The following is a 13926-nucleotide window of genomic DNA, read 5'->3' as shown; positions in this document are numbered from 1 at the left end:
ACACACACACACACACACACACACACACACACAAGAGATGTGGTGGAGGCTGACTCCATACACAGTTTCAAGTGTAGATATGATAGAGCCCGATGGGCTCAGGAATCTGTACACCTGTTGATTGACGGTTGAGAGGCGGGACCAAAGAGCCAGAGCTCAACCCCCGCAAACACAACTAGGTGAGTACACACACACACACACACACACACACACACACACACACACACACACACACACACACACACACACACACACACACACACACACACACAGAAAGAATTTCTGAGAGACGTTAGAAAGAATTTTAAGAAAGAGACGTTAGAAGGAATTTTTTCAGTGTCAGAGTAGTAGACAAATGGAATGCATTAGGAAGTAATGTGGTGGAGGCTGACTCCATACACAGCTTCAAGTGTAGATATGATAGAGCCCAGTAGGCTCGGGAACCTGTACATTAGTTGATTGACGGTTGAGAGGCGGGACCAAAGAGCCAGAGCTTAACCCCCTGCAAGCAAAACTAGGTGAGTACAACTAGGTGAGTACACACACATGTAAATATGTAGTAGATATAATTGAAGAAAAATAGATTGATTAGAGTCCAAGAGCTAATACTTGATGTAGACCTTTTAATTAAGATAGGATTGACGTCCTTTCCCTTGTACTACACGCCTCGTCAACAACTAGTCACTAGTCATCAGAGGTCAGAGTTTACCAGCGCGTCCACTTCTTGGGCGTTTAAGCTTTGTTGAGCGACGCCCTTGTGTCTTGCAGGTCTGCGTTCGATCCCAGATTGTCTGAATTGTTGAGCACCGTTCCTTCACTCTGTCCTCATATCCCACAGCCCCTTGTCCTCACACACCTTCCAAGTGTCATGTTGGCTTAGTGCTTTCTCCTCATAATTACGTTCTCTCAAACAAAGACTCCGGAGTCCTAAAGTTTAAGAAACTTTCCTAAAGTTTAGCTTTAGGAAAGACCCTGGGTAAATACTGGTTCGGTAACAGCGTTGTTATTTTTGTGGAACCAATTATCGCGTAAGATAATAGTCTGAATACCAGACGCTGCAGCAAAAGATCTAGAAACACGCCACGCCAGAAAATAGAGCACCTGCCATAATGTTAAAGCTCAAAATTCTCAAAATATACTCTCGAGAATAGAGAGGAGAGAGGAAATTGAAATTGAAACTTGAAATAAGTTTATTGAGGTAAAATACACACAAAGGGATGAGGTAGCTCAACCCGAGGAGAGAGGCATTACATAATATATGCGTGGAAGATACTGGAGGACCAAGTCCCAAATTTATACAGCAAAATAACAAACATACTGGAGTGAACGATACGTCAGGACATGCAGGACAGAACCAGTGAGGAGTAGAGGTGTCATATAGGCACAATCAGAGAACACCGTCTCAACATCAGCCATCCACAGTTATTCAATACCCTCCTAACAAGCATAACAAAATATTACCGGAATAAAAGTGGAATTCTCCAAGAAACAATCATACATTTTCCTGCAAGAAGTGCTGGACGAACCGCGTTGTAATGGATATGTGAGCCTGCGGGCCGCTCCAAGTCTGTTGGAGCAAGTCATTACTCCCCAAACCTGGCCTCGGGTCTGGTTTGTGGAGTAGAACTACCAGCACCCACTCCAGGTACATAGCAATATTTGAAAAGAATATAATAATATAGTCTTGGAAGATAAAGACGGCAGCCAGATTGCTGTAAGAAGCATCAGCCGATTCTGTAACACGGTTGTATTCACAAGTAACGTGTGAATATGTCAGCATTATGCTCACTGCTCTACCCACTTCCCTCATCCCAGCCATCCCCGCCTAGCCCTCTCCTCTCACCCCAACCATCCCTGCCCAGTCAATCCCTTCACCGCCGTGGCAGCCATATTTCCTCTGCCATCAGAGGGAGTGGCGCCGTCCCTAATATATATCAGGAGTGCCAGGAATGGCAGAAAAACTGACAGGTAAATGCCTGTCGGGCTTCAAGAAGATGCCACCCCCTTCATAGCCGGAATTCACACCTCATACCTCACGTGTTCGTCTTGCTACGATGAAACCTAGTCAGTAATGATTTATGTAGAAAATATTCTGCCTTTACACACTACATGTAAGATTTGCGTAAGATTTTGTAGTGAAAGGCTGATCGCATCTCATCAGGCTCCAGGAAGGGGGAAACAATAAATGTTGCGAAGTTGAGAGAGAGGAGTTGATAGTGAACTTGGAGGGACTGAACAAATAAATCTTAATAGCACGAGGGTGGAGTACTAATGTTTGGTTAAGAATGCCAAAGAAAGTGTGCTTAGATTTATGAACTGATGAGAATGAGAGAAACTGCTTCATGGAATGAGGTGAGAAAAAGCAGGTGAGACAAAAGTGGCTTCTCTAGATACAAAGTGAACGAGTGAGAGAGGTACGAAAACGTGAGAATGAAAATAAATGTTAAACGATTAGTTATGAAGAAAAAAATGAGCATATGTAGAAATAGGGAGAAAAATTAAACAATAGATTATTAATATTATTATTATTATTATTATTATTATTATTATTATTATTATTGTAATCGGTACTTAGTTTTCTTGACAGATCTATATAATTCTTATCTACTCACAGATCTATGTAAATCTTATATAGTCAGTAAATCTTCGGTTGTTGCATCTGGGTGTTTGCATGTGAGAATAATTAAGTGATGTTCTACATCATGATTCCCAGTGTCTCAACCATATCATTTTAGGCTCATAACAACTCTGTGAGAGCAAGTGAGTCCTAGCGTACAGACGTTAGGACTCCTACACGCGTCCAATGTACTCAAAACAAATCTACAGGTATTATAACTTTGAATCAAACCTTCATAATCTATGCCATCTCTAGTATGGGTTCCCGTGAACATCTTAGGACTGTCATTTATGTCTTAAGTTTTGTCCTGTATTAGGCCTGGGTGAGGTTAGACATAGGTGAGGTTAGGCCTAGGTGAGGTTAGACCTAGGTGAGGTTAGCCATAGTCAAGGTTAGCCATAGAAGAGGTTAGTCATAGTCAAGGTTAGCCATAGGTGAGGTTAGCCATAGTCAAGGTTAGCCATAGGTGAGGTTAGCCATAGTCAAGGTTAGCCATAGGTGAGGTTAGACATAGTTGAGGTTAGATACTATATATTTGTTGCCTGCTACTGGTTCCGTCTGTTAGCTTCTTGTCAGGAGGACAAACTGACAAATACGTTTGTGCAACAGTGCCTATATTGGGTATACTGTGGTATACGTTTGTGCAACAGTGCCTATATTGGGTATACTGTGGTATACGTTTGTGCAACAGTGCCTATATTGGGTATACTGTTGTTGTATGTACTGTTGGTTAAACGGTAATGCCAACTGTCTATGTGTGTCCGAGGCTGGAGGCCAGATGCTTGGGTCTAGCCTCGCCCAACTTTGCAAGATGAATTCATGTCGGGTGCGGGAGTGTCACGGGTCAGTCGATGTCGGCCCAAGTGAAATGTTTGAAGAAATATCGGCATTTAAAGAGGCTCCACCAAGCGATTTTCATGGTCTAAAATATTTGTTGTGCTTTCCATAGAGACGATTACTGTTGTTGTTGTTGTTGTTTTAGATATAGCTACTCAGAACGAAATGTCCATGTAGCACAGGCTATGGTGAGCCCGTACGTTCAGCGGTTGCAGCACTTCGTAATAATAAACTTCCTGAAGATGAGGGGTGACGGTTCATTCACACAAACACTTCGGTGAAAAGCAAAGAACTTTGTCCTTCACCCGAGTGTTTGTGGGTCATACGTAAAACTGTGGACTGGCTTCAGGACGGGGCTTCCAGATTTCATGTGATTTCAGTAGAAATCCTGTTGGATGACCTTTACCAAGTCAGCGCTGGTACAGTGGCAGAGTACTGTGGCTGGCAGTGCCTGGGTCGCGGGTTCGTGTCGCCTCACCGCCCCAGTGGATTGTCTCATTGATATATATCACGTTAGCGTGATTTTCATTGTGTACGTGTGTATGGATGTGACCGTGAATGGACCTGCTTCCTTATACTACACGAAGGCTGAACCATGAAGATAACAGCCTCTCCCCCAACAACCTTCTCGCATCTAGACACGGGGCATAACACCACACCAGACGGTGCCGGACGGTGACACGGGTGCCAGACGGTGGTGGGACGGTGCCAGACGGTGACACGGGTGCCAGACGGTGACACGGGTGCCAGACGGTGACACGGGTGCCAGACGGTGACACAAGTGCCAGACAGGAATTATGAATGCATCTAGCGAGCGCCACTCTCCTACCCCATCCTCTATATCTTGCCCACCCCAGACCTTCCCTTATTTCTACTATCCTCCTCCATCTCCCTTCCCTCCTCTATCTATTTACGCTTATTCTTTACCTCGCAGTCCTCCTTTACCGTCTCTCGACGTTTTCTACCTCCAATATCCAGCATACACTTGTCTACCTGTGTCCGTCGAGAGTCCCTCCACCTCTCATCCCATTAATGCCTATCTCCCGCATCCACACAACTCCTACAAAGTCAGGGAAGCTAAATTATAAAGCTATAGTTACAACAAAGTTAGAAGTCGGGGCGTGAAGAGCTAGACCTCACTTACAAGCACAGTTACGCAAGCACGCATACCAGCACCTATGATACACTCCACCATCAGTACTTTAGCTTTCTCCACCAGCACCTGCTCCACCAGTTCCTTCTCCACCAGCACCTGCTCCACCAGTTCCTTCTCCACCAGGACCTACTCCCCCAGTTCCTTCTCCACCCCCCAGGCCTCCGCCGTTGATGTCTGTCCCTCCTCACCTGCTCTCCCAGCACACGTCACATAACTACCACACCGTCTCAGCCGACCAGTATTATTAAATAGCCGACTAAGCTTGCGCAGCGTGTCCCCTGCCAGCACTCCTTCACCTACATCACAGTTAGTGAGTCGAGGTACTCGACCGTAGACTTACTCACGCTGTAAGTCTTAAGTCAATCCCAAATGTTCACATTCAGACTCAGTAACTTTTAAAATACACGGAATAGACGTTTAGTAGGGAGCCCCTCCACCCCAATGAAACCCATCAGCCTTATTCTGAGAGAGAGAGAGAGAGAGAGAGAGAGAGAGAGAGAGAGAGAGAGAGAGAGAGAGAGAGAGAGAGAGAGAGAGAGAGAGAGAGAGAGAGAGAGAGAGACAGACAGACAGACAGAGAGAGACAGAGAGAGAGACAGAGAGAGAGAGACAGAGAGAGAGAGACAGAGAGAGAGAGAGAGAGAGAGAGAGAGAGAGAGAGAGAGAGAGAGAGAGAGAGAGAGAGAGAGAGAGAGAGAGAGAGAGAGAGAGAGGGAGGGAAGGGAAAGGGGGGCGGGGGGAGGTAGCTGTGAAATGTGTTTGGCATGCATGCCAAACATGCATTAATGTTCAAAGTAGTGAGTGATATAAAAACCTGTGTACGAGTTAATGTTGTAACGGGTAACTGGTGTAATATATGGCCTGAGGTCTGGTCTGCCGGCGGCCTCCAGTGGGCCCGTGGTGGTTGAGAGCTTATACGGATGATGGGCTCACATCGGACGCCAAGAAAGAGGCATCAGGAACATAATACATTCTTTAATGTACGAATGGAATCATATTTGACCTAAAACTTTGCATGCTGAATAATGCCCAAATTTAATATATATATACAAAAATAAGTAAATATATAAAACATTGTGCATGAAATAAGAATGAGTATGCTGTGGAATCTGTTGATGACTTACCGACAGATGAGAAATTTGTGCAGGCGGAGTTGGGAATAAGTCGAGCCTTACAAGGAAAGGAAGGCTAAGACAGGAATGGTAGAGGTCAGAGCTGCACAAGATAGTGATTGATTGGTTGATGAAGATTAAGGCACCCAAGAGGTGTCACGGGCATGAATAGCTCGTAAATAAAATAATGGTTGTCGTTGTTTAGATCCGCTACACCGAACAAAATTTCCAAGTAGCACGGGCTATGGTGAGCCCGTAGTGGATTTACCTGGCACAGAAGCCAGGTAAGTGGAGACAGGAGAAAATAGTGGCTCTTCCGGCTCTTATATATGGAGGTGAGGACCAAGCGTGCCATGAGTGCCATGAACACACTAGACAGGGACAACCTCAGCGGCATACCACCACTTTGAGGAAGAACTTATATGTAGTGGAAAGATGTTAAAAGTAAGAAAGCCCATGACTCGTTAAGATGGAGGAATATGTGCTAAGATGGCAATGTCCATGTCCAATACATGCTCTGTCCCACACACCTCTATTATTTATTAATCTACTTACGAAACCTGTACATCTTTCCTTAATCATGGCGACTTTATATTTATTAAATTGCTTACCAGCGTCGAAACATTAAAACTCATGGTTATTATTGCTTTAAACACCCCTCGTAGTGCCTCGCAGCTCCAACTGTTTAATAAATGTAAACAATGCCGCCATAATTGAGGAAAGATGTACAGGTTTCGTAAGTGTTGCGCAAATGCTTCATGACTCCTGACCCAGCTCTGGTATCACACCATGATTATGCAAGAGTTTCCAACTACTTGGTCTGTTACATCCCAGTATAGGTGGGATGTAACCTGTATATATAACCTTATAATATCCGGTAAGTCCCATCGTATACAGCACCGACACACGTGCACGCTCCACACTCACTCCTTCAGGTGGCTTCCAGTCCCACTGTTCCTTGAACTATATGTTTAACACATCTCTAACCCTGTCCATGGAGGACAGAAGAAAATGTATATATGATGGTTAGCATTGTAAATGTGTGGCCACGTTTGTGGTAGAAAAAATTAATAATAAAAAAAAGTCCCACTGTTAACTTCTTACATTTGTGCAGTTTCCAGCACAAGTGCTTTATTGCGGAGTCAATTCTTGGCGGGGGGTGGGGGGGAGGAAGGAGTTATCAAGGGGAAAGCGCCAAGCCATTACGACTATATAGCACTGGGAAGGAGATCAGGATAAGGATTTGGGATGGGATCGGGAGGGAAGGAATAGTGTCCAACCACTTGGACGGTCGGGGATTGAACGCCGACCTGCATTTCCCCCGAGAATGGGAACCATTGTTATGTGGTATCATTCAAAATCACGGAATCAATAACCTTAGCATTACCCTAATACAAATACTAAATACCGTTATTACTATTCTTGTAACTTTCAACAATATCATTGGTATTATTACCGTTATCATTTAGTGAAGAGAATTTCCCCCTCGCAAGATAAGGGTCCGGGAGTCTGCCAAGCCCTTAGGCCGTGACGTCACAATGGCACCAAACTTGGCCCCTAAGTAAGGTACAGAGGCACCCCGGGCGGCCCTGTCTGCAGCCGTGCCTCCCCCCACCCCACCCCACCCCCTCCACCCCATCTCCTCTACCTCGTCTGACAGGTCTCTAACCCTGCCTAAGGAGGACAGGAGAAAATATATATATACTGGTCAGCATTATATATATATATATATATATATATATATATATATATATATATATATATATATATATATATATATATGGTTACGTTTGTTGCAGAACGAACTAACATAAAACGTTCACACATACACTGATACACGTGTATCTTAGGCAGGGCGAGACGTATAGGGCTCCTTACACCCATTGCCTCTGTTCACCTAGCAGTGATAAGGAACCCGGGTGTTACTCCACTGTTGTGGGTGGCATCCTGGGCCAAGGCCAAATGCTGCATATATCCCAGGTATACTACTCGAATTTCCCACAAACGCCGCAAGGCACAGCACGAGGGAAATAGCCGCGAGGCAAAAAAACTAGAGCCGCGAGGCCGCTGCAAAGGATTGGGCCGGAAGGTCCCAGAATCCAAAAAAGGGTTCACGCCCTAAGTCAAAGAGTGGGGTTCACGCCCAAACAAAGTCTACACACACACATATACTGGCACACGCACGCACGCAGGCACACACGCAGGCACGCACACAGAGGGGCACAAGCGCTCACAATCCATCTCACTACCACGTGCCCTCCACAAAAAACAACCACTATTATTAACATCGCTTGTGTTCGTTGCCGTTTTCTTTCTTTATTTACATTTTCTATTAATTCTCGACCAGAACAAATAAAACATTCTTGTCATGCAAACACAGTGGCTAAAACCACGTAATCTCTCTATTATCAACCCAGTAACATTTCACCAGGGTTTTACCATCTGGCCTGTCTGTCTCGCCTGGCGGCATGTGTTTGTCTTCAGTTGTGTGGTTGTCTTCTTGTTTGTGTGTGGTGTTTGAGAGGGCACGTATGCCTGTGTGGTTTTTGCATTCCTCTTTGTACGTACCGTACCGGGGGTATTTTTATGTATGCTTACATAAAGGCTGTCTGTCTTTCATTTCTCGCGCTTTGTCCTTAATTTACTTATATTTTCCATAAAAATGTTCCCGTGGTTCATCGTTTATTTATTTATCAATATAAATGGTAAAATAGCATACCGTTTCTCTTACGCTTGCGGTACATCTTTAGAATGGGACTTGCCTGCGGTACACCTTTAGAATGGGACTTGCCTGCGGTACACCTTTAGAATGGGACTTGCCTGCGGTACACCTTTAGAATGGGACTTGCCTGCGGTACACCTTTAGAATGAGACTTGCCTGCGATACACCTTTAGAATGGGACTTGCCTGCGGTACACCTTTAGAATGGGACTTGCCTGCGGTACACCTTCAGAATGGGACTTGCCTGCGGTACACCTTTAGAATGGGACTAACTCCCTAACTGGGAATGGTTGGCGTGCTTGGCCATCGTGCACCTGATATCCTGCTGAGCTCAAGATAGAGCGCTTCGCTGATGTCGCCATAGATAAAGTGATTATCCAGCTCAAGACCCTGGAGGCCACGGAGAAGCGACGCATCGCGGTAGATGCGATACACCTCCAGAGGTTATTGGCATTTCCAGTAAAGTTTCAGTTGAGAATACACGATCAGTTGGACAACTCCGCGGTTTCTACCAGATGGTTGCTATACAAATTACTCGGTACTTGTACAAATCAAGAAAAAATATCTAAACAAATATTCTATTTGCGTCAAATGTAATTGCTACTGATTCGTAGTGGTCCCTGAGCCACACTTCCTTGTCATTCTTGTGTTTCACATCCTCTAAAGCTTTTTCTCCCGTATTACACGCAAAATAATTATAATTATTATGACGAGTCCATCTTTTACTGTTATTCCTATTATTATCTTGCCTCATGAATTTGTCCCCCATCTTCTTTTGCCTCATGAACTTGTCCCCCATTTTCTCTTACCTCATGAATTTGTCCCCCATCTTCTTTTGCCTCATAAACTTGTCCCCCATTTTCTCTTACCTCCTGAAGTGGTCCTCACTCCCGTCTCTTCCCTCGTCTCGTGAAGTTGCCCAGACTTCCAGAGACTCCTCCGAAAGATAGGTTTCACCCCCCCCCCCTCCACGATCTTTCACAGAACCTAGCTGATGTCCCTACGATCGCTGTTCCTCCAACCCCATCCCACCCGTGAAGACACGGTCCTTCCCGCCACCAGTGGGAAGGAAGACTGCTGGCTCTTCCCAATAACTCTGGTTCTCCCAACTACTCACTTCCATCCTTACAGAGTTCACGCAACAAAGGAAATCTCACAATCTCACTAACAACCAAAACACGCGAAGACCGCCAATTTATCGATAACCTTTTTTTCCTGCACGCGGGAGATAGGGCACGGGCGAACAGGTCAAAACATTGCCTTAACAAATAGGTCAATACAGTGCCCCATGTCTGGAACCATATGACGAAATTATGAAATCTGTTTATATTTTGAATGAGTTTATTTTATTGTATTCAGTATACATGCATCAAATTATATAGGCCACCTTATATATATATATTGCTGGCTGTAGCGCAGCTTGTTAAAAATTTGAGTCTTTGGCAAAATGGAAAGAACTGTGAAAGCCACATGTCACAGTACCACATGCCCATACCTACCCCAGTGCCCAAGGCAGTACTAAGCAGGCAATAGCCAACATCATGAAGGGTTATCCCTCTCATCCACTACTGCAAGACTCGCTCACACAAAGGTGCCCGAGGCGCCGGTTTCTCCATAAAATACGAGGTGTTCAAAGAGGCAGAGTGCGACAAGTCGGTATACCTCAGTCCCATCACATCCTTGGAGGCGTCGGAGATATTCTTATTACCGCCAGAATGTGAGCATGGCAGATGAAGATAGAAGGAAGAGATGAAGGAAGGCTGAAGAGGAGGACGCAAGTATAGGTAAGTACGGAAGTGGACAGACTATAAAACGGGAAGACATAGATCACGTATCAAGGAAACTTGTGAGAGACAGGTAAGGTAGTGAGTATAGGGAGCACCACACCCATCGTCTTCACTACACCTCCACCATATTACAGCCAGAGTCATCACCACACCCCCAGGCACATTACACTCTCTTCACTTCCACCCAACAAATGTGTGTAAGTGTTGTTGTGTGAAGTCTCCCAGCGTGGAGCACGCTTCCCGGAGTGATGGATACCTCACACCTAACACCCAGGACAGGAAGCCAGCGGCCTCAAGCTTAGTGCTTCCCCTCTACATGGCTCGTTTACACCCCCCTCATCCTCCCTTCCTCTCTACCTCCCTCACCCTCCATCCCTCTCTACCTCCCTCACCCTCCGTCCCTCTCTACCTCCCTCACCCTCCCTTCCTCTCTACCACACACGCTCCCCCTATCTACAAAGGCGTTCTTCCAGATTAATGTGAGAAAAGTTTTAATACATGAGACGGTAGGAAAGGGAGTGGGGAGGAGTGGGAGTGTATTGGAGAGAGAGAGAGAGGGTGGGGTGAGATGCAGGAGGTACGGGAGAAGAGAGGTAGGGTAGGAACTAGAAAGGGAAGGCAGGAGGTACAGCCGGAGGGAGGTAGGATAAGAGGGAGGATGGTTAGGGAAGGAGGAAGGTAAGGTAGTATAATACCCTATATAGTGTAATAAAAACCTAGTATAATAAAACAGAATAGAACCAGTGAAGAGCAGAGGTGCCATAGGCACAGTCAGAGAACACTGTATAAACATCAGAGGTCCGCGGTTCACATCCTCCCAGTGACCATAAGAAATATTGCCGGAACAACCGTGGACATCTTTCAAGAGAAAACTAGATAGTTTTCTTCAAAAAGTGCCGGACCAACCGGGCTGTGGTGGACATGTGGGGCCTGCGGGCTGTTACTAGCAACAGCCTGGTGGACCAAACTCTCACAAGTCAAGTCTGGCCTCGGGCCAGGATTGGGGAGTAGAGAAACTCCCTGAACTCCATCAAGCAGGTATCAAGAAGGTTGAGAGGTAGGGGTGGAAGATAGGGATATGCAGCAGCAACATAACAAGACACTTCCCTCTTACACAATGTAAAACATCCAGTTATGAGTTTGGGGAGGGAGGTGAGGCCTCCCCTATCCTATCCCAGCCTACACAATAAATCCCGAAGCGTCAGCCTCAGGGCTGGCCAATAACTGGATGGGTGACAGCATGGACAGAGCCTCGTCCTTAGCTAGGCGAGTCTCAACAAGCGATGCATAGGTCTCAAATAACGTACCCCCTTTTTATATGTATCTCGTAGTATCCCAACAATAAGTTTAGTAATGAAAGGAAGAAGGAATTTGTTAATAATGATGACGCCCCCCGACCCCATCCTCAGAGGTGCAATAAGTAAGTACTCTGAGAGAGAACTATCAACATCAGAGGCCCGAGACTTCAACACGGTTCCACTACACATAAGGAACATAACTGGCCGACCCCTCACAGTTTTCAAGAGAGAACTCGATAAGCACCTTCAAAGGATACTTGATCAATCTGGCTGTGATTCATACGTAAGACTGCGAGCAGCTGCGTTTAACAGCCTGGTTGACCAGTCCAGCAACTAGGAGGCCTGGTCGAGGACCGGGGCGCGGGGACGCTAAGCCCAGGAATCATCTCAAGGTAACCTCAAGGTCAAGGTAACCCCGGCAAGATAGTCTTAAGTCCACAAGGTGAACATGCACCTACGATCTCAAGTTTACAATGGTAATATATATACAATGTCAACACTACTCTCCTAGGAGCAAAACTGTATGGTACGTTACACACTCATTCACGCTCTACACACTTCAGCCCAACCCTACACACACCCCTTGACTCCCATGCCAGTGGTACAGCCCTTCCATGCCAGTGGTACAGCCCTTCTATGCCAGTGGTACAGCCCTTCCATGCCAGTGGTACACGGCCATGACGCGGGTAAACATTCTACACACACAGGTAAGCACACGCGTTCGCCTTATACACTTCGTCCACAGTCAAAGGAATGCGAAAAAAAATTAAACAAAAATGCACATAACTGTTGTGTTTCAATATAGCGAACAAATATCCCATCACTCAGGCTACGAGCTTTTGTATATATTTTGGGCAAGCAGCGTGAGCCAGCTTTGTTTACGTGTGGCCACGTGTTGTCTGAAGCTGCGTTGGACTGAAGCAAATACTTTCCGTTAGCAAGTAGCGCTACGTGTGCTTAACCTGCCATCACCTTGTTCTATGATGGTGTTGCCATGTTCACTATTGACGGTTTTGCATACACTAGTGTCTTGTCGTGAAAATCATTCTTGTTCAGACGTGGCATTGTCTGCAACCAGTAAAATCCACAAGCAGATCCTAGTGCAGTTTAAACTGTATATAGGACCAGTGTTGTTGTGCTCTCTCAGGAGCACAGTACCATCACTCATTACTATGACTGGCAGTGGACTGTGGAAGATATCAGAGAGACTGGTTCCAAATCTGAACACATAAATAACATCACATGAGACCAGGAGGCATAGCAGGATGTGCAGAATACCCCCGTTGAAAAGCACAGGTGCAATAGGTACGCTGACGGAGAACTCCGTCAACATAATGGGCCCAAGACTGTTCAACACTCCCCCGCTACACGTAAGGAGCATAACTGGCCGGCCTATCACAGTGTTCAAGAGAGAACTCGACAAACACCTCCAAAGAATATCTGATCAACCAGGCTGTGATTCATACGTCAGGCTGCGAGCAGCCGCGTCCAAGAGCCTGGTTGACCAGATGACCAACCGGTAGGCCTGGTCAACTTTTAAACTCAGTAGGCGGGGCCCCATAACCTCACTCCCCCGTAGACACTGATATGTAAGTACAACAAATCCATGTTGGGTACTCACCTGGAGGATGCTCTTGTCAAGGGAGGCGAGGATGAGGACGGGCGAGGAGTCTGGGGCGTGGCGAGGGGGGTGGAGCAGAGGTGAGGGGGCCCGCAACCCTCCCTCGGTGTTCAACACGCTCTCTGCCACAACACACACAACAACAATTATATTATGATCTGTATCACTCTTAGAGTTATAATAAAACAACTTCCTAACACGAGATAGTCTTCGGGTAAGTTATAAATGTCTGCCCATCCTCCTGAAATGACCACTTAAATAGTCTGCAAAAATAATGATAAAACAAAACTAAAGTATCCCTAGGCCTAGTATAGCACATATATGTACTATATTAGGCAAAAGATAACGTGTATTAGACCAAGGATTGCTAGGAGAGCTTGTCTTATATTTATCTTACAGATGAAAAATTGTTTCCGGTTTGTCCACATTCTGTAATGCAAAAGTCAACTTTCTGTTCCATCACTACATCTTGGTATAGTGTCCAGCAAATAGTTACTATGAGTACTTTCGTTTTAGTAGGGATGGGTTGGGTATACGAGGCGTCTTATCCCAGCGTCAAGGCTGTCCTCATATCCCTCGCATGTGCTACATAATCATACTTGCTCTGCGTTCTCTTCTTCTTAACCTTTTATGAGCCACATTTACATCATACCTTTAAATGCAGCGCAATCTTAAACACGGCCTACGTCCCCCTAACCTTAAACTCAAGGTACGAACAGTTCTTATATACGGGTTCCTTCGTATTTATCGTACGGGTTCCTTCAAGCTGATCCATTA

At 45.6% G+C, this 13926-nt stretch overlaps 1 protein-coding gene across 1 annotated transcript in view; it reads right to left on the bottom strand.

Annotated features, from left to right (window-relative positions):
* LOC123759134 (dystrophin) overlaps positions 1–13926 on the bottom strand; it is a 379967-nt gene that overhangs the window by 209234 nt on the left and 156807 nt on the right. Inside the window, 1 exon segment of the mRNA XM_069324819.1 lies at positions 13150–13271. Coding sequence (XP_069180920.1) covers positions 13150–13271 — 122 coding nt within the window.

The sequence above is a fragment of the Procambarus clarkii genome, chromosome 15 (assembly GCF_040958095.1).
Source record: "Procambarus clarkii isolate CNS0578487 chromosome 15, FALCON_Pclarkii_2.0, whole genome shotgun sequence".
NCBI classification, from domain to species: domain Eukaryota; kingdom Metazoa; phylum Arthropoda; class Malacostraca; order Decapoda; family Cambaridae; genus Procambarus; species Procambarus clarkii.
Note: the sequence above shows the minus strand (reverse complement) of the source record. Positions and strands in the feature narration are given on the sequence as shown.